This window comes from Monodelphis domestica, chromosome 2 (genome assembly GCF_027887165.1).
Source record: "Monodelphis domestica isolate mMonDom1 chromosome 2, mMonDom1.pri, whole genome shotgun sequence".
Lineage (NCBI taxonomy): Eukaryota > Metazoa > Chordata > Mammalia > Didelphimorphia > Didelphidae > Monodelphis > Monodelphis domestica.
This window is the reverse complement of record NC_077228.1, coordinates 291,990,116-292,013,913: the sequence shown is the minus strand read 5'-3', so window position 1 is coordinate 292,013,913 and position 23,798 is coordinate 291,990,116. Positions and strand designations below refer to the sequence as shown.

At 38.1% G+C, this 23,798-nt stretch overlaps 1 protein-coding gene across 7 annotated transcripts in view; it reads left to right on the top strand.

Annotated features, from left to right (window-relative positions):
- The window catches only part of ADGRF5 (adhesion G protein-coupled receptor F5), a 159,242-nt gene that overhangs the window by 78,574 nt on the left and 56,870 nt on the right, over positions 1 to 23,798 (top strand). For all 7 annotated transcript variants that reach the window (XM_007484034.3, XM_056818364.1, XM_007484032.3 and 4 more), the window contains one exon: positions 15,041 to 15,107. In XM_007484034.3, the coding sequence (XP_007484096.1) occupies positions 15,041 to 15,107 (67 nt within the window). The remainder of the gene's footprint in view (positions 1 to 15,040; positions 15,108 to 23,798) is intronic.

Below are 23,798 nucleotides of genomic sequence, written 5' to 3'. Positions count from 1 at the left end.
CTGTCTTCCTTGATATAGGAAATCTGTCTGTCATGACTGCTAAGGTTTTGCTCTAGATAATTTTCTAGCTAAAATGACATATAAGATAGACAGAGTCAATAAAGAAAGTGAGTAGTAGACATGATCATGTAATGACTGTGGAGAAGGTCCTCAGTTTTATCCATCAACCCCTGGTTCAAGAGAGGGAATAACACTTCAAACCTCATACTCTCCATCATCCATTATCCCACTCTACAAAAGAGCAGGAAGAAGACATGTTAGGGCAGGCTAGCAAAATGGAAAATATGATAAAGGTGCCTTGATTGATTCATCATTTCCTTGATATTTTCATGATCACCTCATCTGCAAAATTTTCTTATGACCTTCATGGGTCAGTTGGGTAAACAATGGTGACCACAATGTGCAGTTTATAAATAAACATCTTGTCTTTTATTAAAGATTTCCACTTCTAGTATGGCTCTACTGTGAATTATTTTTTTTTTCTATCAAATCTGTGGAACAAGAGACTGTACCATGACTTAGCATAATTAATACATTTCTCACTTCAGTGCTCAAGAGTTGGTATCTTTGCACTCATTGTTGACTATAAATTAGGAATAAAGACTTGGTCATAGACCATTAGAGATCCGTGGAGGTCATCTAGCCCTAATTCACTATGCTGTCCTTATTAAAAAGGATAAAATGAGAGACAGTTATGGTCCAGTGGCTAAAGTCATTTAACAAATGAATAGTAAAACAGTGACTTAAACCCTGCTCTCCAGATTCTCAGCATAGGGCTCTTTCTTCCATTCTTGAATTCAATCTTTAAAATATATTTTATTTTTTTTAATTTATATTTTATATTAGTTTCAATTGGCAAAATCATTTCTCACCTTCCAACCCCAACTCACCCCACCAACTGAGAACAAAAACAAAACAAAGACCATCATAAACATGTAGAGTCAATCAAAATAAATTTCCTTATTGGCTACATTCAAAAAGACATAAAATACATTTTCAAAGAGCTGTAAAAGGATAAATGAGTTTATACAATCTTATAAGCATTTATTAAATGTCTTCTATATGCTAAGTGCTCTGCTAAGCTTAGTGCATATTGAAATGCATCTTAGATCTCATGGAGTCATTTGTTAAAACCAGGGATTCAGGTCTCCATACATCCATGCCTGCCCATTCTGTGCAACTCTTGCCCATGATCTCCCCTAAATTTATCATACAGGGTCAAACCAACATACTGGATGACTTCTTCAGTATCTCCTGATATCACAAAAATACCAGTGGGACATTTGGGCTACTTACCTGTTTAACATTGAAATATTTCTGTGTTCAATATAAATTTAATATAATAAATATAATATATAATTTATATAATATATTTCTATAGTTAATATATATTTATATAATATATGTTATAAACTATTATGCAACATAAATATATAATTTATATAATAACTATATAATCTAATAAATTTAAAAATATAAATAAAAATAATAATTCAATTCAAGAGTTATAATCACAAATAAACACATTTTTGCCCCCAACTCATAGGAGGCATAATTCTCCTTTCCTCCCCAGTCATTAGGGAGGGGAAAGAGAATAGGTTCATGGCTTAGCTCAGTTACCAAAGAATACAGTCTCAGTTCCATGTCCAAAGCCCCTGCAGTTTTAAGTGCTAGGCTGTTTTGGTTTTCAAAGTTTCCATGCCAAGTCCACCTGAATGTATCATCTGGCCATAGTTTGGATGCCCGGACCTATGAAGATCACCTTTGGGATTGAAATGAGGACAAGCAATGCAGAGCATAAGAAACACCCTCCAAATCCATTTCTTGGAACTGGGATAAAAAAAGAGTAAGAAAGGTTTTCCTTCTGTTCTCACTGGTTCTGTTCATGGCATCCATGTCCATGCCTACTGGGCAAATCTGAAAGAGAAAATAGCATGGCCAGGCTTGCCACTTTTAAAGATGCTCATCAAAAACAGCTATTCTGCACTTGTGGTAAGGGACACAATGGCCTCTCTGTCTAAACTGAACATGTTCAAAAGGCCCCTCAATGGCACCCCTGAGAAGCCCTGGCTATACCTGTAATCTTTAATTCCTGACACAATCCCAGCTTTTTTTTTTTACTCATACTTTTCACCTGATGATGTCTTTTACACAAGTATTTCTTCACAGTTTCTTTGTTGTAATGTTGTTGTTCAGTCATTTTTCAGTCATGTCTGACTCTTCATGACTTCATTTGGGATTTTCTTGGACACGATACTGGAGTGGTTGCCTTTTCCTCCTCTAGTTTATTTTACAGATGAGGAAATGAAGGCAGAGTTGAGTGACTTGCCCAGGGTCACACAGCTAATATGTGTCTGAGGCCAGATTTGAACCTAGGAAGATTAGTCTTTCTGACTCTAGGGCAAATATTCTATTCACTGTGCCACAATGCTGCCCTCCATTCATTGTATCCTGCAGCCTAGTTATACCTACCATGCACATCTCCATTGCCTTACCAATGATACCCATCTTCAATTCCACAAAGATGAAAATATTTCATTTTTCATGACCAAATGATAACACGGGTAAAAAAATGACATTAAAAACATGGATTTGGGTTTATAGGAGAAGTTTGGAGGCATTAAAAGAGCTTTGCAGTTTCTCAAGGGCAATACAGCCTGCTCCCTCCTGTTTAAATTGTGAACAATTTTGACAAAATGGAAAAACAAAAGCTTAGAATCCAGTGAAGATCTACCACAGGACATAACTGCTATCAGTTAGGCTAACAATATTACCTTTGAGGTAAACATATAGGCATATAGATAAAATTCTTGAGTAAAAATTTGCTTTAGATATTTGAAGTATTCACCTCCAAGGAACTAAAAAAAAAAAAAAACACAACCCAACAACTTTAAAAACATTCTTTTTCTTGTCCTTTCTTAAGTGCTGGATCTCAACAAGGTCATTAGTGTTTCATCTACATTTTGTTGTGTAAACAGTTATAGAAAGCTTAAATGACTTACTTGGTTGGTCACCTGTTCAGACAGAAATAGAATTCTTGAATCTCAAAATGGTGATTTCCCCACAATATAATACTTCCTTTCCCAAAATAAGGAAAAAGGGCAAGGTCACTAAGTAATGTGAGAACTTTCCCCACTTAGGAGGCTTCTCAGTGCAATATGGAATTTTGGTTACCTGTGATCTAATTCTAAGTATTCTGTCAACCTGTCAACTTGTTATATGACTGTTTAAATATTTCAAACTCTCTAAATCTTATTATACTATCAATGTGTGGGTTGTTTTTTTTTTGTTTCATTTTTTAAATGCCTGCTACTTCTAGGGATATTATTGGGATAAATTGGAATATGGATGGAAGACATTACATAAAAAAGCAATGTTCCCACATACAAAAAGGCTCATTTACTTTATTGTTATTCATTGATGTCTGATTCTTCATGACCCCATTTGGGATTCTCTTGGCAAAGATACTGAAGTGGTTTGCCACTTTCTTCTCCAGTTCATTTTATTGAATAGGGTAAAGTGACTTGCCTAGGGTCACATGGCCAGAAAGTATATGTGGCCAGATTTGAACTCAGGAAGATGAGTTCCTGACCCCAGGCCTGGTGCTCTATCCACTGCATCACTCAGCTGCTCTTTTTACAGTGTCACAAAAGACAAATAAATCAAACTACTCAGAGTACAATAATATGTGCATGCCACTAGAGGGGGCGTTCCATGATCTGGGTTATAAACTCAATTTACTGACTACACCTCTGTGACTTCAGTTTTTCCCCCATTTAGTTCCACTCAGGGATTTTATCTAGGATGAGGGCATGATCAATTTCCATCAATAAATCATAATTTTTCAAATAGTTCTAACCCCTGTTCTAAAAAGATTTCACTTACTCATTTATGTGTAGATGCATATATTTACTAAAACAAAATAAAAATCAGCAAAATATTGTTTTTTCAAAAGAATCACAAAAGTATTGACAGTCTGGCAAACTCCTCCACCCTCTTTTTGCCTTGTTTCACTCACTGGAAAGGAGTAGAGGGGAATTTCTAAGTATCCATCTCAGATCAAAGTCCTAGTGGTAGGAGAATTCACCTTAATGCCCACAGCTCTCCCAATGACTCTCTCTACTACTCCCTGTGAGTCTGACATTGGATATCTCAACCAGCTGCCTCTGGGAACATAACTGCAGTATCTTTCTCTGCCTCTCCTCAGGTGACCCAACTCTGACATGAGGGAAGCCCCCTGCTCAGGGTCTAATTAACAGTCATTAGTCCCCAAGAGCCACCACCCCCAAAATGCATGATGCTACATGGAAAATCTATATCAGATTACTTACCATCCCAGGGAGTGGGGAGGTTTGGGAGGGAGTAAGAAAGGAAGTTGGAAGGAGAGAAATAATTTGCAACTTTATAAATGATGGGAAAAATAAAATATTTTACAATATTTTAAAAGGATTATCAAATAAAAATAGAAGAAAGGAAGGAAGGAAGGAAGGAAGGAAGGAAGGAAGGAAGGAAGGAAGGAAGGAAGGAAGGAAGGAAGGAAGGAAGGAAGGAAGGAAGGAAGGAAGGAAGGAAGGAAGGAAGGAAGGAAGGAAGGAAGGAAGGAAGGAAGGAAGGAAGGAAAGAAAGAAGGAAGGAAAGAAGGAAGGAAGGAAGGAAGGAAGGAAGGAAGGAAGGAAGGAAGGAAGGAAGGAAGGAAGGAGGAAAGAAGAAAGAACAAGTGAAGGAAAGAAAGAGAAAATGCTACTAGTTGAAATAATTGAAAGAGCAAGAAACAAAAATCCTTGAGAGATAGGGAGATTATTTTAATAGGTTGAAGAATATAAAACAATTTGTCTTTTTTTTTTAATGTATCCTTCTCCCAGGAAATCTTCTGTGATATCTCAAAGGGTGGAGGAGTTTGGCAGACTGTCAATACTTTTATAATTCTTTTGAAAAAATATTTTGTTGATTTTTATTTTGTTTTAGTAAATATACACATTTAAACATAAATGAGTAAATGGCCTTTTGGGACTCCTCTAAAATTGGGGAAAAGATGAAAATCTATTTATAATGGGAGTTAGAACCATTTGACAAATTATGATCTTTCCTGCCATTTACTATAACTCCCTAAGGTTGTTTAGCCTCATACTTCCCATTTCTCTCTAACTTCTAGAAGTGCATAATGTAGGGTAATCAAACAAGTAAGCATTTATCAAGGCCAAACTGTCTATCAGCCAATATATTATATATACACTGGAGTTAAAAAGTAAAGGCAAAAATAGATAAGTCATTTGACTATGTTAGTCTTGGTTTCCTCATCTATAAAATGAGCTGGAGAAGGAAATGACCAACTATTCCAGTTTCTCTGCCAAGAAAACCCCAAATGGGGTGATGAAGAGTTGGACATGACTGAATAAGAGTGTTATATGAGTTGTTATGTTTGAAAATGTAAACACTGTATAAATGCAAAATAAAGAGGAGACAAATTTAAAGTCTCACAACTAGTTGGGTTTTTGAACTAAGGAAAAGTGGACTAACTACCATTTGGACCCATCCCTACCTAATAGTCATCTCTGTTAGTGCCTATGATTCTTTAGAAATTCCTTCTATGTAGCAGTATTATTCCAGGAACTCTCTGTGTGAACAGAAGAGACATCTATTTTTAACTATTGAATGATGAGGTCACTCCATGGACTCTCTAGCACACTGGGAATTATGCAAAATTGCAAAACTTGAGGTTTGTCTTCAGTATCTTTTGCTTTTTGCTCAATGTCCAATTACTGTTGTTTTGTTGTTCTCAGTTGTCAGACTTTTAGTGACCCCATTTGGGGTTTTCTTGGCAAAGATTCTGGAGTGGTTTGCCTTTTCTTCTCCAGCTTATTTGACAGACGAGGAAACTGAGGCAAACAGAATTCATTGAGTTGCCCAGGGTCACACAGCTAGGAAGTATCTGAGGCCAGTTTTGAATTCCAGATGATACATCATCCTGACTACAGGCCCAGTGCTCTGCCCACTGTGCAATCTAGCTGTCTTCAATGCCCAATTCAGATGTCTTTACCATCCTGTCAATATGTCACACTCACTGAAATATACTTTTCCTGCTCTGGGTTGTCTATAATTTATAAATGTCCCCTTTGATCCTTCATGCTGTTCTCTGCCCAACATCTCCACAGGGAAAAAAAAGAACAAAACTTTCTTTCTTTAAAAGCTCTTTGAAGGTGCTGCTTTGGTCTTTTCTCCATAGTACCTAACAGTGCCTGGCACATAGTAGAACCTGATGGGAACATCACTGGTTTTGAGTCAGAAGATGTGAGTTCAAATTCTACTCGTCTCACTGCCTGTGAAACTTAGTTCCCTCAAACTAAAAATGATAGGATTGGACTAGACATGCTTGAAGGCCCTTGCTGACTCTAAATCTATGATCCTAGGAATTGAAACACATTTTCCTGGTCTCCTAGTATTTTATCCCCCTGCATTCTTCTCCACTTCTGATTTGATTTATATTTGCATTTCATTCTCTGAGGCTCCAGCTCTCCCAGTTCCTTTCAATATGATAATTAACTGATATGATCAACTAAAGGAGATTTTGGCTCCTAGGAATTAGAATAATTTAACCTGGAATGGGTTACTTTTCTTTCTTGGTTGCTCACTATTACTGAGGGTATGCAGGGCCATTTTAAAAAAGAGAGGAGAGGGAAAGGAAGGGAATAAGCATTTATTAACTCTATGCCAGGCACTGAGCTATGCCCTTTACAGATATAACCTCATTTGATCTTCACAAATCCCTGGGACATAGATGCTATTATGAGTCACATTTTGTATTGAAGAAACTGAGGCAGACAGAAGTTGTTACTCGTTCAGGCTCCCAAAGGTAACAAATGTCTGGGGCTCAATTTGAATTCAAGTTTTCTTGGGTAAGGTTTGGATCAGACTCCCTAAAAGACTCTTTCTGGTTCTTGAGATCTTATGATTTCTGAACATAGCTAATGTAAAAATTTCATTTCTTTAGTAAAAATATTTATTAAAATTTATTAAATATTTATAACCAAAATGAATTCTATTTTCTAAGGAATATGTTAGCAGGATAATAGAAGATTCTGGAACATGCATTATTGAAAAAGAATTTATTTTATATTTTCTTTTCATAAGGGACACAGATTCAATTATATTCATTTGGAAGTATGTTATAGCACATTCAAATAGCTATGTAATATGATTTTTCCAATAAACAAACACTGTTTTTAAGAAGATCCTATCAGTCTAGTCTATAAATTGGATAGCAATGTCCTTCTGGAGGCAATTCTCCAACAGAGATATAGATAGACAAATAAAATATGAATTTCAGAACATATGGAGCAGGTGAGAAAGGAGCGGGTAAGAAGATAGAGAAGGATGATGTTTGTGGGGCATATAGTACTTTTTGTGTAACCCACTGAAATCATATGTTTATGGGTGTCACTATTTTAATTGCCCTATTTCAGGGGTGAAACTATGGGGCTTCACTACTTTTGTCTTCAGTACTTTTGTCCCCCTATAATTTGTAGAAGCTATAATGTCCAATAGGTGGGACATTTCCAGGAATTGAAGACCTTGTCTCTTCCAGCTGATAATCTGCCATCAGGAAATCCCCACCCCTACACTGGACATTGTCACTTGAGATATTCATCTGGTCCAATCTACATGAGACATGTGAAGGGAAGCCTAGTCTGGAGGCACAATTTTATTGGCTGCAGTCCATGCACCAAAGAATATTATGAGCTCAGCAGCAAGGAATGGTATGTCCCCGTATGTTCTGTTCAAAAACACCAAGCATAAATTGTTGGTGTGTTCCACCAAAAGAATAAGCATCTCAATTCCCAGAATACTGCACTGATACCCTATGTGCTCTAAGGCCACCAGGATCAGTGCTAGGCACACAGCATGGTAGCCCTTTCTTGTTGTTGTTGTTGTTGTTGTTGGGTAATATTTTGTTGCTTCCCAATTACCTGTAAAAATAATTTTTAACATTTGTTTTCTAATATTTTGAGTTCCATTTTCTCTCCATCCTTCCCTCCCTGAGATGGTAGGCAATTTGATAGAAAATATACAGGTGTTACCATGCAAAACATATTTCCATATTCATCATTTTAAGAAGACACATTTAAAAAACATGAAAATAAAGTGAAAATGATATGTTTCCATCTGCATTGAGACTCCATCTGAGGAATGGATGACATTTCTTCATCATGAGACCTTTGGAGTTGTCTTGGATCAGAGTACTGCTGAGAATAGCTAAGTCTCATAGCAGATCATCATACAATATTGCTATACTATGTATAATGTTCTCACTTCATTTTGCATCAATTGATATGTCTAGGTCTTTCTGAAATCATCCTTCTCATAGTTTCTTATAGAACAATAGTATTCCATTACACTCACATAACACAACTTGTTTAATCATTGCCCGATTATCCCCTCAATTATAGCAGGCCATTCTTAACCATCAATTTGTACTGAAGAGCAATCGCCAACCCCCTTCCAAGTGCCATTTTTTTAATCAAATGCCCATGAAGTTCAACCTGCTCCCCTATGACTTTAGTCCAATCAAAGAGTATAAGCATTTACTTTCTGTAAATAATAATTTGTGCCATAACTGCTAATGCTCATTTTTAATCCCCTGCTCCGGGAGAGGCTGAGGCTGGAGGATTCTTTGAGCTCAAGAATTCTGAGAGATGATCAAGTATCTGCATGAATTTTCACATTAATATAATAATTACTTTTAAGAGCAGGAGCAACTAAGAAGGGCCAGCCTAGGTCAGAAACAGAGCAGGTTAAAGTTTTCATGTAAATCAGCGATGAGATCAGGTCCTTGAGTGGTCACTACATTTCTGACTTCAGTGAGATGGGGAGACTTCTTAGGTTATAATAATAATATTAATAATAATAAATTAAATTAATTAGTAGTTTATCCATTTTGATTCATTTTATTAAATATGCATAGTTAGATGTGAATAAGAAATCCTTTTGAAGTCATACAAAGTTGGAAAAGAGATGAAAATCTTATGGGATCAGGGACTAAAACCATTTGAATAATATGAATTATTGATGGTAATTATACCCTTAAAGCTAGATAGGAACCCAGAGTGACACCAAGGCTGGGAAAGCTGAGAAGAACTGAAAGGAAAGAGGTCCCATCCATGCAGACTGAGTTAATTGAGCTGACATCTAAATTCATAGAATGCCATCTCATGGCTTGCATAGAAAACAGTATCAGAATTTTAGTCTTAGTTCAATTCAATGATAAAATGTATCCCCATTATTACATACCAGACAAATAGTTGTCCAGCCTCTGTTAAAATCTCTCCAAAGGTGTAGGCAGGGCAACCGACATTCTATTTTTAGATGGTAGCTGATGAATAGAGTGCAAGGTTTGGAGTCAGGAAGACTTTTCTTCCTGAGTTCAAATCTGGCCTCAGATACTTACTACCTGTGTGACCCCAGGCAAGTCACTTCACCTTGTTTGCCTCAGTTTCCTCATCTATAAAATGAGCTGGAGAAGGAAATGGCAAACCGGTCTACTAACTTTGCTAAGGAAACCCCAAATGGAGTCAATAAGAATTGCATTTGAAGAATGACCAAATAACAAAATGATTAGGAAGTTTGAACTATTCAAAAGTGAAATAGCTGCTTCTAAAGTTTACAGGTTCCCACCGAATAACTCATCTCCTTATTCCTATGTAAAGTCAATGTTTTTGCATATTATCAGCTCCTGATCCTTTAATAAAGTGCTGCCAAAAGTCAAACACAGAGAACTTCCTGCCTTTAAGGAGCTTTAAGTGTTGCTAATTGGGCAGGGGATACAGCAATTAAAGAGGTTATGTATATATGATCAGTTGAGAAGGATGAGTGCACTAACAAGGAGGAGGATCAGTAAAAAAAACCAAACACTTCCTGTTGTGTCCCTTGACAGAAACTAGGCATTCTGGGAGGGGAGAGTAGTATGTATGTATAAGAACACAGAGACAAGAAACACGTTATAAAGTCAACAAATAAGCCAGTTTGAATGGAATGTAGAATGTGTGAAATGGAAATTATATAAAATAAATCTGGGAAAGTAGGCTGGAGGCAAATGGTGAATGACTATAACTGCTAAGCTGAACACTATTTTATTTTAGAAGCAATAGGGAATCATTGAATTTTCTTGAGCAGGAGCAGGTCAGCAACACAGTTATGAATTTTAGGAAGATTATTTGGTAGGTGTCTGGAAGAGGGATCAAAGGTCAACTTCTTTAGCTAGTTCCCTTACCTAGGATATCTTCTCTTTCTTTTGCATTTCTCCAAATTGTATCCATATTTTTAAGACTCATGTCTTTCTTTCTTGAATCCTCATTAGACCATTCCAGGTCATACTGGTCTTTTTCTTATCTTAATTCCTATTGGATGTATTTTTACTATTGTTTATTCGTTTAAATTGTGTCTGACACTTAGTGTCCCCATTTGGGGTTTTCTTGGCAAAGAGACTAGATTGGTTTGCCATTTCCTTCTCCAGCTCATTTTACAGATGAGGAAAATGAGGCAAACAGAATTAAGTGACTTGTTCAGAGTCACAAAGCTAATGTCTAAAGATAGATTTGAATTCAGGTGGTTGGGTCTTCTGACTCCAGGCCCAGTACTCTATCTGTACTGCATCATCTAGCTGCCCTATTGTATGTCACTATTATTATAACTCAGTACCTGTTTATTCAAGATCATGGAATTATCTTAAAAGATCATGAAATTTAAAGCAGGAAATGACTCTAGAGATCATTCGGTTCTATCTTCTCACTTTACAGATGAAGAAACTGAATCTCTAAGAGGAAAAGTGATTTGCCTAAAGTCAGACAAGTAGTGGCAGAACCTTTTAATCTTCTATTTATATCTGTCAGTACTATCTCTCTAAGGAAATGATAAGCTCCTTAATGATAAGAATTTGGTTTTATTTTACTTGTATTCCTCACAGCAAATAGCTTGGTAATTCTTCCTCATTTTTTACAGAGGAGAAGCTGAGACATTAGTGAGAAGAACTTCTGGAGGCAAAGGGCCTAAGTTCAAATTCCATCTTTAACATTTGCTACTTATGAGGTTTATGGCAAGTTACTTAATCTGCCAAAATCTCAGTTTCTTCATCTATAAAATGGAGAGAGGGGCTGGAAGTGCAAGATGGCTTCTGAGGTCTCCCTCACCTCGAAATTGTGAAATAATTTAGCCAAGAACACAGCCAGTGAATGACAGAATGAGGACTAGAATGTGAGTTTCCTCCAAGGATATTCTATAGGCACCTGATGTTTAATGGGTTTTTAACTTTAGTAACTTGGAGAAAAGGGGGGAAAGGAGTTTGTTTCTGCCTGAGAGTATAGCATTAAAAATGATTGTCAAAGGGGGCAGCTGGGTAGCTCAGTGGATTGAGAGCCAGACCTAATGATGGGAGGTCCTAGGTTCAAATGTGGCCTCTGACACTTTCCAGTTGTGTGACCCTGGGCATGTCCCTTAAACCCCATTGCCTAACCCTTACCACTCTTCTTCCTTAGAACCAATAGCCAGTATTAATTCCAAAATGGAAGGTAAGGGTTTTTAAAAAAAATGATTGTCAGGAAGATTGTTCCTTCATGATGTCTCTACTATCTATCCAGAAAGACCATAACTTTCCTTGCTTCTGTTCCTAAGACTGGGGGAGAGGCACAGAAATAGACAGGCAGACACACAGAGAAAGACAGGAAAAAAGAACAGAGGAAGAGAGAGAGAGAGAGAGAGAGAGAGAGAGAGAGAAAGAGAGAGAGAGAGAGAGAGAATGTCCAATTTCCTATATTTACTTTTTCCCCATTACCCAGGAGGATCAGAGGAAGGAATTCAAAACAGCCCTGTCTTCTATCCTGTTTGGGAATTGAAACCAAATAGGACAGGAAGTGGAAAGCTAGTAGCAGTATACATTGACTCTTTACCCTCCTTGGCTCTTAAGAATATAAAATCCAATATGAGGACAGCAACAGAGTTGTGAAGACTATGTGGGAGAGTGTAAGTGGGCAAGGGCTATAGTCAGAGGAGTAAGTTCAGCTCTGAACTCTGCCACTTGCTATAACTGTGTAACCTTTGGCAAGTCTCTAGTCTTGGTTTCTTCCTTTATTAAAGTGAGGGGGTGGACTAGATGATTTCTAAGTATCTGTACCTTTCCAATTTCAATCAGTTTCCATCCTTCATCCATACTCATTCACAAAACATTTATTAAATGCCTACTGAGTGCCCAGGTCTCTCAGATCCAGGAAAGAAAGAAAAAAAGGAATGCTAATAAAAAGAAAATATCTTTTCCATCCTGTAACAAAAGTTCCTTTAATGCAGTGTTTCTTCTGGCAATCTGTTGAAGAAGGCTAAGGGTCCTTAATAGAATAATACTAATGTACAACATTTCAGTAGTCCCCTCTACTCCCATTTCTTCACATGTGCAGTGAGAAGAGTCTTAGAATGGAAATGTTCTAGGGAGGAGCTAACACAATGAGTGAAAAGTCATGTTGAGATATTTGACAGATATCAGGTTCTTTCTTTTGCTGGTGATAGAAAGCTTAGGAGAGGAAAGAATTGAATGAGCAACCAAATTAAAATTTTATCCAGTTTTACAATATGACTCAAGGCAAGGCCTGAGCAAATTGAAATTAATAGAAAACAATTCTAAGCAATTTGTAAATATGATACATAAATGTATAAGAAGTTCAGCGCAAAGGGGGGAAAATGGTGTTGCTGAGTCACTTTTAGTCATGTCCAACTCTTTGTGATCCTGTTTGGGGTTTTCTTGGGCAAAGATACTTTAGTAATTTGTCACTTTTTTCTCCAGCTAATTTTACAAATGAGGAAACTGAGGCAAACAGCATTAAGTGACTTGCCCAGGGTCACATGGTTAGTAAATGTCTAAGGCTAGATTTGAACTCATGAAGATGAGTCTACCTGACTGCAGATCTGGCATTCTATCTACTGTGCCACCTAGCTGCCCCATATATGAAGTACTCAAATGGAAAGTAATTTTAAATTAAGACACTAGTATTAGAGGATCCAGCCAAAAAATGGCTCTTGAAGAAAGTAAGATTTAAGCTGAGTCTTGAGGGAGGAGGGAAAGCACATGGAAACAGAGAGTCAAAAAATATGGAGTTGGGATACAAGCTTTTATATGAAAAGAGCAGTTAAAAGATCAGTGTCACTGGATTTAAGAATATGTGGAGAGAAAAGACTGGAAAGATATGAAGGGATCAGGTTACATAGAGCTTTAAATGCCAGATAGAAGCTCATATATTTGATGCTGGAGGTCACAGAGAGTTAACTGGAGTTTATTCAGGTAGGTAATTGGAGTTTATTGAGTAAGGCAGGATGACATGTAATATAGACAGACTTTCACTTAAAGAAAATTATTTTGGCAGCTGATGGATGGTAGGAGGATAGATTGGAATGGGGAAAGACTTGAGACAGGGAAACCAACAAGCTATTACAACAGTCCAGGAGAGAGGTGATAAGAGCTTGTACCCATGTGGTCAGCATGTGAATCTCTTCCAAAGTCATCAAAGTTCAGTGGCAAAAGTCAGGATGACCATCGTTGGCCCAAGATGCTGTGGATGACCTTGGCAACTTCAATGATTACACTCTAAGCTTAGTAGAAGAGTTCATGATACAATCTACTGGTAAAAAGACTAGAGTGAGGGGGTGGCAGTGGAGAATTAGGAGGCTATTGAAGATACTCCTATGTGAGATGAAAGGGATAAGGATTAATTTCTACTACCTATTGCTGTACTGTCTACACAGTAAGCATTCAAGAAAGAAAGAAAAAAAAAGAAAGTTCCTTAAATCTGACCTCGGACATTTCTTAGCTGTATGACCTTGGGCAAATCTGTTTGTCTCAGGTTCCTCACCTGTAAAATGAGTTAGAGAAAGTAATGGCAAACCACTCCAATATCTTTACCAAGAAGATCCCAAATCATGAGTTAGAAATAACTAAAACAACTCAAAAAATATTTTCAGGAAGGCAAGGAACTAGCATCCAATAGTTTCTACTTCAATGGGTTCTTAATGCCTAGTGAATCTGGACAGCAGATGGGCTGGGTTAGGGGAGAGAAGAGAAATCCTCAAGGCAATCTACTCTGGTTGGACTCTTGCAAAGAGAGTTCCTCAAATTTCATATGTTCAATAGCATCAAATGCAGCAGAAATATTATGATGGATTTGAAACAAAGAAAGTTCATTAGATTTGGCTAGTAGGTCACTGGTACCCCAAAGAAGCTCGAATAATATATATAGGATCATTGTCTTGAGGAGAGAAGACAAAATTTAGAATCAATCAGCTATATTGGCAGGACTTACCTAATAGTTCAAAGAAACTTAAGATACAGAGCTTCTTCAATACCCTACCTGATCCTGCTATGTATTTTAATTGTTATAGGGTGAATGACCAGACAACTGCTACTGTCGGATGACCTAAGGGAAAGGGAGATTATTTTCCCAACAATCAATTGCCCTTTGAGTACCAAATACTCCATAGAGATGTGTGACCTAGGTTCTCTGACTTCAATCAATCAAACCAAAAATATTTATTAGATGCTCGTAGTCCTATTTATTTAGTGCTTTCTGTTCCAGCCATTGTCTTGGGTGCTGGTGATACAAAGAAAAAATGAAACAGTCTCTGCCCTCAGAGAGATTAAATAATTCTTTGACCAGGAGGGAAAGAACATACACATATCTAAGAATATATAAAATAATTACAAAGGTCCAAATAAATATAACATAATTGTCAGAGGAGGAAAAATAGCAACTAGGGGAGAGTTCATTCTCCATTTTTTAGATGAGGAAAACAGAGACTCTAAGAGTCAAAGCTACTTTGTGATTATAACTCACATTTATTTACCAATCATTTAACAAGCATTTAGTAAATTCCTCTCTGTGCCAGACATTGCCCTATGGAAACAGGTAGCAGGCACTCTGGCACTTTCCTCTTGAAGGGGTTGCTAAGGGGAAAAGTCACCAAGAAGAAATTTCTGACTGATTCTTTATTAATTTCTCTTTTGTTCTTTCAGATCAATAGAAGTCATGAACTAGACAGCAATGACTATAGAGCAGAATCACTAAGACACAAACGAGCTGGTAAGTGACCTCTTCTGCAGACACAATTTCCCATAACTCTAATCAAAATGTGGAATTTGTGAATACTTATTAAGCAACTATGATTATATATGGAAAAGCAGGATGACAGTGGGTAGAGGATTAGCTTCAAGAACCTAGCCTTTATAGAGCACTTAAAGGTTCGCAAATGTAATGAATAAAAAGAATCAAATGATTAAGAAACAAAGCCTTTGTCTTCTGAACATATAGTTTTATTAAGCAATGCATAGCAATTTCCCAGCAAATCAGGACCAGACCCCTTGCTCAACTTAGCTCCAGACCCCAAATAGAAGGAGAGACAGTTTTATACATTTAAAAATAATTAATCAAATAGGGACAGTTAATTAAAAGGAAACAATACATTAATAATTAATTTCTATTCAAGTTGAGAGGGGGAGAAGGAATAGATGCAATTCCCTAAATTCAAGAAAAGAGAATCCCACTCTACCTCAAGTTATCTGTCAACAATCAAAGAAATTTGGAAACAATATCTGATTGATCATTTTGGGGTTGAATAAGACATAGAGGTTGCTTGAGATGTACAATTATAAAAAGAAAAATTCCTTAGATCATCAGTCTTAGGATCTGACTATTTTTCTGGTTAAACAACCTAGGTCCATGGTTAAAGTTCTCTAAATAGCAGGGACAGATGGTCCAGTTTCCTAGCCATGCAGGGCTAAGTTCAAACAAAGTTTTCTCCCAATTCCCACAAATGAATAAAGTTTTCTCACAGGTCAGAAGTTGTCCTAGGCCAGTATTGGTGAAGATTTTTGAGTTCACATGCCCAAAGGGCAAATTCAAGCTGCCTGGGTGTCCCCCCACCCCCTATGTTATCCATTTTTTTTGCAAGAAAAAAATGTCCTCAGGTGCTGGGAAGAGAGGGAAAGGAGCAGCTCCCCCTGCAAGGGCTGGCACATGGGTCAACACTTTGCCAGTGCTGGCCTGGGCTTATAGTTTAGCAGAAAGGGAGCTAAGCTAGCTCCTTAATTGAGTAACAAGATGGAGTTCACTCAATTCTCACAATTAACCATTTGCTCTCCTAATCTTTTCAATTCGCTCAACAAGTACATTACAAATATTATCTCATTTGGTCCTCACATCAACCCTGGGAGGTGGGAGGAGGCTGATTTTATCTCCATTTTACGATTTAGGAAGTTGAGGGGAAAAGAGGTTAGGTGACTTAGCTAGCTAGTACATGTTTGGGGCTAGATTTGAAGTCTCTTCCTGAGTCCAGATCTAGCTCATTAATCCATCAACCCATTCAGCTGCCTAAGGATCATTTTCCTTCTGAAATTTATGCTAGCTGTGTGGTCCTGGAGAAGTCACTTGACTTCTATAGCATCTACTTATTCATAAGGGATTAAAATCATCATTGGTGTGACCATGGTTCCCACATCAGGATATCCCCAAATTCATTATAATACATTATCTTTGAGATAAGCAATATACCTTCCTATACATAGGCTATAAACCTGATGCATTTGGGAGCTCTGAATTTTTTCATTTTCGTTGTTGTTGTTAACTCTTACCTTCCAAATTAGAATCAATACTGTGTATTGGTTCCAAGGCAGAAAAATGGTAAGGGCTAGGCAATAGGGGCTAAGTGACTTGCCAGGGTCACACAGATAGGAAGTGTCTGAGGTCAGATTGGAACCCAGGACCTCCCATCTCTAAGCCTGGCTCTCAATCCACTGAGCTACCCAATTGTCCTCTCTGAACCTTTTCAAGAAAGTAAAATTCCAAAACTCACCTGGGACAGGTCATGAGGTTAGTGCAGAAGGAAGGGAGAAATAAAGAAAGGATGCTACTTAAGGGAGAAAGTATATCTTGGAGCAGACCCAGAGTTCTATTCTTCTAAAAATGCTATCACCAAGGGATCATAGGAATATATATGCTAGCAGCCATATATCTAAAGTTGACAGGGACCTTGGAAGTCGTCTAGTCCAACCATTTTATTGACACATAAGGGAATGAGAATAATATTGCCTGTGGTATCTGCCAGTGTCCAAGAAGTTGACCATTTTATCTGACTCATACAGATGGTAAGCATCCAAGATGAGATTTGATCTTAGATCCTGTGATTCCTCAGCTAGGGGACACAGTGGATAGAGTGCTGGGCATGGAGTCAGGAAGACCTGAGTTCAAATCCAGACTTAGACACTTACTAGCTGGGTGACCCTATTTAGCTCAGTTTCTTCATCTATAAAATGAACTGAAGAAAGAAATGGTAAACTGCTCCAGTATCTTTGTCAAGAAAGCCCCAAGTAAAGTTATGAAGGGACTGACACAATTGAAATGACTTCTTATTCAGCATTCATTCTGCAGCTAGTGAGGAGCAGGGGTGGGCAGTGGAAGAATGTGAATGGTGCTGCCACTATTGTTGGGGATGGAATAAATAGACCAAAAAGATAGAAAACTTCCCCCATCCTCCCAATAAGGGGTTTTCTTTGATACAGTTTTTCCTCTGGCAACAAAGTTCCAGATGCTTCACCCTAGTTATAGCTCTGCCTTTCAGGTTAATAAAAATCTATTCAGTATCACTCTTTATCCCACCTCTCAGTGCAGAGAAGATACAGTTTCTCATGCTTGAACTGGACATTCTACATTTCTTCAGGCATGTTACACCCAATATTATTTAGCCTAGTGACCTGAAAAAGCTGACTAAAATATCAAAAGTAGTTCATGGAGTTTGGTCTGCAGTCTTTTGTTATAGCACTTAGTCTAGAAGTAATGAAGGCAGACTACAGAGGACCCTGGAGACCAGAATAATTATGCTCATGGTGTTCCAGAGAATAATTGAAGCTATGGTAGAAATTCATCCAAAATATTATATGCACCTAAAATGCATTTTATTAGGCCACGGCTTCTGGATGTCATTTTGTTTCTTCTTTGTCTTACCTCCTAATGGGAGGCAAACCAAAATGACAAGGTCCAGCCTTTTTTTGCCTTTGAAAATAAAACTTTTCCTCCCCTCCTCTCTATCTACATCCCATGACCCAGCTATCCCATGACAGGAACAGGATAAGAGAAGGGGCCAACCTGGTATTTTCAAACATCTTTGCTTTCCAAATCAAAATATTTGAAGATGAGTTCCTGCTTCAGGTCCCTGCCAAGGCCTTCTTGGGCTCAGGATCTCAGCTTCCTCCGAAACAGTTGGTGACTTTACAGCTGTGAAAGTAATGTTTTCCTGAACTTCCTGTCAAGAGATTCTTTTTCTTTTCCTTTTTTCCCCCTGCCTGAAATTGTCAGTGATTAAAGTCAGGTCTTTCCCCAAAAGGGAAATAGGTCTTTAAGCTAAGGAATTTATATCCCTAAAGTTTTTCTGGAGGGTTATCAGAAGAAAAAAAACAGTCATTGTAATGATAAATCAGTAAGAAAAAATTATTTCCACTTACTATATACATATATATATATATATTCCTTTTTGCTAACAGAGCTTTCAGTGGATTAGATAGAGAACTGGATGCCAACAGCTCTGGGAAGACAAATTAGGGCATTAGTATTTTCATCAGATCCCAGAAGTTAGAAACTGAATTACAGAGAAATGCAAACATTTCCCCCAAGATACTTAGCCCTGTTTGCCTCAATTTCCTCATCTATAAAATGAGCTGAAGAAGAAAATGGCAAACATTTATTATATTTGTCAAGAAAACCCTAAATGGGGTCACAGTCAGACACAACTAAAACAATAATAATAACAAACAAAACAAAAAACAAAAATAACAAAGCATAACACATCAAAGGCAGTAAGGTGGGGGCAAAGATGGAGCTTCAAAAAATGGGAGAAAACTTTAAAGATGGTCCATTTATCAGGGATCTAGAATAAGTTTCCTGGTGTTGATATGAAGTACTGAAACTAATGTGCCTTTTACAGAGTTTTGCAAAGGGTTCTGATGTATACTCAAGCCAGAGTCAAAGGACATCAGATTCAAATCCCTGCCCTGCCATTTATGACACTGGGCTTGGATGTCCTCCCCAGCAAAATGGAAGGTGACTTATGCCAATTAGTCAATCAGGAATCATTTATTAAGTACCTACTCTGTGCCATTTGGGCAGCTAAGTGCTATAGTAGTTAGAGTGCTGGGCCAAGAGTCAGAAAGACTCTTCTTTGTGAATTCAAATCTGGCTTCAGACACTTCCTAGCTGTGTGACCCTCAAGTCACATGCCTCTGTTTGCCTCAATTTTCTCATCTGTAAAATTAATTGGAAGGGACAGCTAGGTGGCTCAGTGGATAAAAAGTCAAGCCTAGAGATGAGAGGTCCTGGATTCAAATATGATCTAAGCTACTTCCTAGCTTTGTGACCCTAGGCTGGGCCTTACCATTTTTTCTGCCTTAGAACTGATAGTGTCTATTCTAAGATAGAAGGTTAGTGTTTTTTTTTTGTTTGTTTTGTTTGTTTGTTTTTTAATGAACTGGAGAAGGAAATGGCAAACCACTCCAGTATCTTTGCCAAGAAAACTCCAAATAGGATCACAAAGAGTTGGACACAATTGAATAAACTGATCACAAAATGTGCCAAGCTCAGGGTTACAGACACTTACTACCTGTGTGATCTTAGGCAAGTCATTTAACCTCAGTTTGCCTCAACCCACTGGAGAAGGAAATGGAAAATTTGCCCAGAAAAACCCATGGGCAGCATTGCATGCTAGTGTCCACAGTGTCACAAAGAGATGAGCAAAACTGAATTACTCGACAACAACAATATACAAAATAATTAGTTTGGGGAAATTAGCATTAACAGCTACAGAAGAGGATCAAAAAGAGAAGCTGATGCTGGAGTTAAATTATGAAGGAAACCAGAGATTTTGAGAGGAGAATATGAGAAAGGAGAGGAAGAGAGAGAATCCTGGAATCGAGGAGATTAGCCAGGAGGATATTGAAGTAATTCATGGACAAGGTTAGTAGAGTAGAGATGAAGAGAATAATAAGGTAGTGGAATGAGAATGAAGAGAGAAAGAAATGGGTGGATATGAGACATCTTGAAGACTGGAAAATGTTTAGGGGCTCATCAGTTTTGGAGGCACAAAGTATAGTAATGGGTTAAAGATAGCACCAGGGTTTCAGGTCAGAGTGACTGGAAGAATTATGTCCCCACAGGTGATTCTAGATAAAGATCTGTCATAAAGTGCTGAACTTGGTGTCAGGAATATTGGATTTCAAACAGCCTCAGAATTCTGTTAGTTGTGTGACCTTAGGCAACTTATTCAAACTTTCCATGTCTCATTTTCTTCACCTGCAAAATGGGAATAATATTGTCTATAGTATCAGCTTTATATGGTTGTTATGAGGGTAGTATCTGATGCCAGATTTGAACTCAGAATCATCCTGATTCCAATTCCAGTGCTCTATTCCTTGTATCTCCTAGTTACCTCCAAGTTAGAGAACTTGCATTTAAATTTCACCTCTGATACTACCTGTGTAACTTTGGTCCATTTATTAATCTCCCTATAACTCAAATTCCTCCTCTATAAAATGATCTGAGGTCTGTTCCAGCTCTCTGCCTAGGATTTTATGAACTGATAGCCCAGGGCTTTCCAAATTTGTACTAGGGAGAGTTACTGCTTAATATCTAATCAAACAAGGGCAAGGTTCATACCAGCCTGAAGTATCCCACAACAACTTAAATTCCAAATCCTTTCTGCAAACCTGGCAACCTTGGTTTACTGGCACTGTCTGACCCCAGTTCAGGAAATGTGATCTGCTTGTGAGGCTGCCAAGGGAGTCGTTATGTTCTCATGGCTATAATCTTTGTTACAATAAAACTCAGTACTTACTGTTATCATTGGGGTTGGGAAGGGGGAAGGTGTTGGGAGGGGGAGGGAGCAAAGGCAAGGAAGATTTAAACACCTGCTCTCTCTAGGCTTGTTTCTAGGCATGCAGTCTATGTTTGAACAGGTCTCTTCTGTGGTTAGTTGTTCCTTTACCTTTCCTTCAAACCCTTCCTTTCTGTCTTAGTAACCATTCTAATACAGAAAGGCAAGGGCTAGGCCAATGATGGCAAACCTTTTAGAGAGTGAATGCCCAAAGTACAACCCTCATGCCACATCTGGACACCCCCTTTTCCCCCCTGCCCCTGCCTTACCCTAGACAGGGGAAAAAGGAAGCACTCCCATTGGGCTGCTGGGCAAAGGGTCAGGGCCTAGGAGAAATGTCTTCAGGTAAGAGGGGGAGGGGAGCAGCCCCCTCTGGCATGAGTGCTATAGGTTTGCCAACATGGGGCTAGGTATTATTTTATAAGCCAAGCAGAATTGCAGTAGCTCAAAGGAAACTTTGATGTGCAGATTTAGAGACGACATCTTTATCCCAAATGTTTATATCTAGGCTATTTGTGCCCAAACTTTGGTAGAGCCTTCCAAGCTTCTATTGGACTGGTCAGCCACAGTCAGATGCACTGTGTTTTGATGCCAATATGGTGATATCATTTTGATCCATTTAAAGCACAAAGGACAATAACCAACCATGCTGCCTCCAGCTGTCACAAGTAACCTAGGTGTCTGAGGAGCTCCCTCTGCCAGAGAGTTCCTGTCTTCACACCTGAAGATAGGTCAGATTCTTTGATCATGGAATGAGCTGGGACTGGACCCATGATTTCATGTCATGGGGAATTTTTATTGAGGAAACTCCCTCTATCAATAGAGACCTACAATTATCCATTGTCTTTGAGATTTGACTGAGGTGCTGAAAAGTTAAATTACTCACCCAGGTTCACACAGTTAGTCTACTAGAGTCAACTCTGAGTATAGATATAAGCATATTTTTTCCCCTTTATTTTTCCTTCCCTCCCTTTCTTTTGCAATATGGCTAACATAGAAATGTGTATTGCATGACTGCATATGTATAATACATGCCATATTACTTGTCTTTTCAATGAATATCTAGAGGAAGGAAGAGAATTTAAAAATCAAGATTTTGAGAAATGAATGATAAACTAGAAGCTAGATATAGTTTCAGGCTTGGAGTTAGGAGGTCTTAGATTCAAATCTGGGCATAGCAGCTTCCTAGCTGTGTGACCCTGATTAAGTCATTTAATACGAATTGTCTAGCCCTTGCCACTCTTCTGTCTTAGAATTGATACTATAGTGGGCAGCTGGGTGGCTCAGTGGATGGAGAGTCAGGCCTAGAGATGGGAGTTCTTAAGTTCAAATTTGGCCTTAGACACTTCCCAGCTGTGTGACCCTGGGCAAGTCACTTAATCTCCATTGCCTAGCTCTTACCCCTCTTCTGCCTTGGAGCCAATACACAGTATTGGCTCTAAGAGGGAAGGTAAGAGTTTAAAAAAATGATACTATGACAGAAAATAGCAGTTAAAAATGTGACTAAAAAAAAAAAGATTGTGAGCTCCTTGAAATAAAGAACAGTTTTTAATTTTGTTGGGGTTTTTTCTTAACTTTTTTTTGCATCCTCAGTGTTCAGTATGGTACTAACATAGTAGGTGCTTTAGTAAATGTTTGTCGAATTGGGAAAAAAAATAAGTTAAGAGATAGTATTGGACCCAGGCCTTTCTGGCTCTGAGTTCAGCTTTTTACCCATTAAGTAAAACTGTTTTTCTTCCTTTAAAAATACCAGTGAAGAAACTTATAGAACTGGACTCTGTCAAATGAGGAATCAGTTTGGGGAATTTCCCTCCACTGAAAATGGTTTCCAGGAGGGAACAGTGAAACAATTGTTTGGATAGATATTCACCTACTCTGGATTCAAAGGGAATAACGAAAAGGAAGAGCTAATGTTGATAAAGAATTATCTCCCTGTATCTCCCCCACCCTCTGGAGTACTAGAACATCACCTACTAGATGAAGTCAACATGTTTATATTTCATTAGATTGTGGAGTGGAATGTTCATCTATGTCTGCCTTTTCTGGATGTGACTGGAAGCAGTGGCCCTTGTCAGGCCTGCCTGGCAAAATAATTTTGTTTGTTTAATCCACTGCAACAGAGAAGCCACTTTTTACACATTGGGGCCAATTTTCCAGAAATGTCCCTTAAAGATAAGTGCAGTATTGCAGGGATTCCTGGGAAAGAAAAAGGGAAGTTATTGTTTGCTTGTGCCTTCTGGACCTAGTGATAGACACACCCTCCCTGACACTGATGATACTTGTAATAGACCACATTCCAGATAAGGCATCAAAGTAAAAAAAATTAAGAGAATAACAATATCTAGGAGGTTTCATGGTACAGCGGAAGATCTTTGACTGGAGTCTGAAAACCTGGGTTCAAATTGCTGGTTTGATCTTACCTTGAATGCTATCACTTGACTTGGTTGGGTCTTATTTTCTTCACCTGTAAAATGAAGAGATTTGACTAGTTAGCTTCTGAGTTCTCTGCTAGTCCAAGTCTGTTCCTGGCACTCTTGGGCAAAGTTACTGAGCCTCAGTTTTCTCAACTTTAAAATGAGGGCCACGAGCTAAATGATCTTCAAGGTCTCTGTTGTCTTGGCTACCTTCAGACTTGGTAAATAAGATGTTCTTGACCATAGACCATAAAGAGTTAAGTGTGTATCATTTACTAAATAACTATTTATATCTTTGCTTCCTGGGATCTAAAAGAGACATATTAATGACCACACACAGGTTCCCACACAATCAGAGATCCAATCATTCTTAATTCACTTGAAAATATTCTTGCAAGAGCCAGCAACTGAAACAGCAAGGTCTTATAAAATATCCTGGGTTCA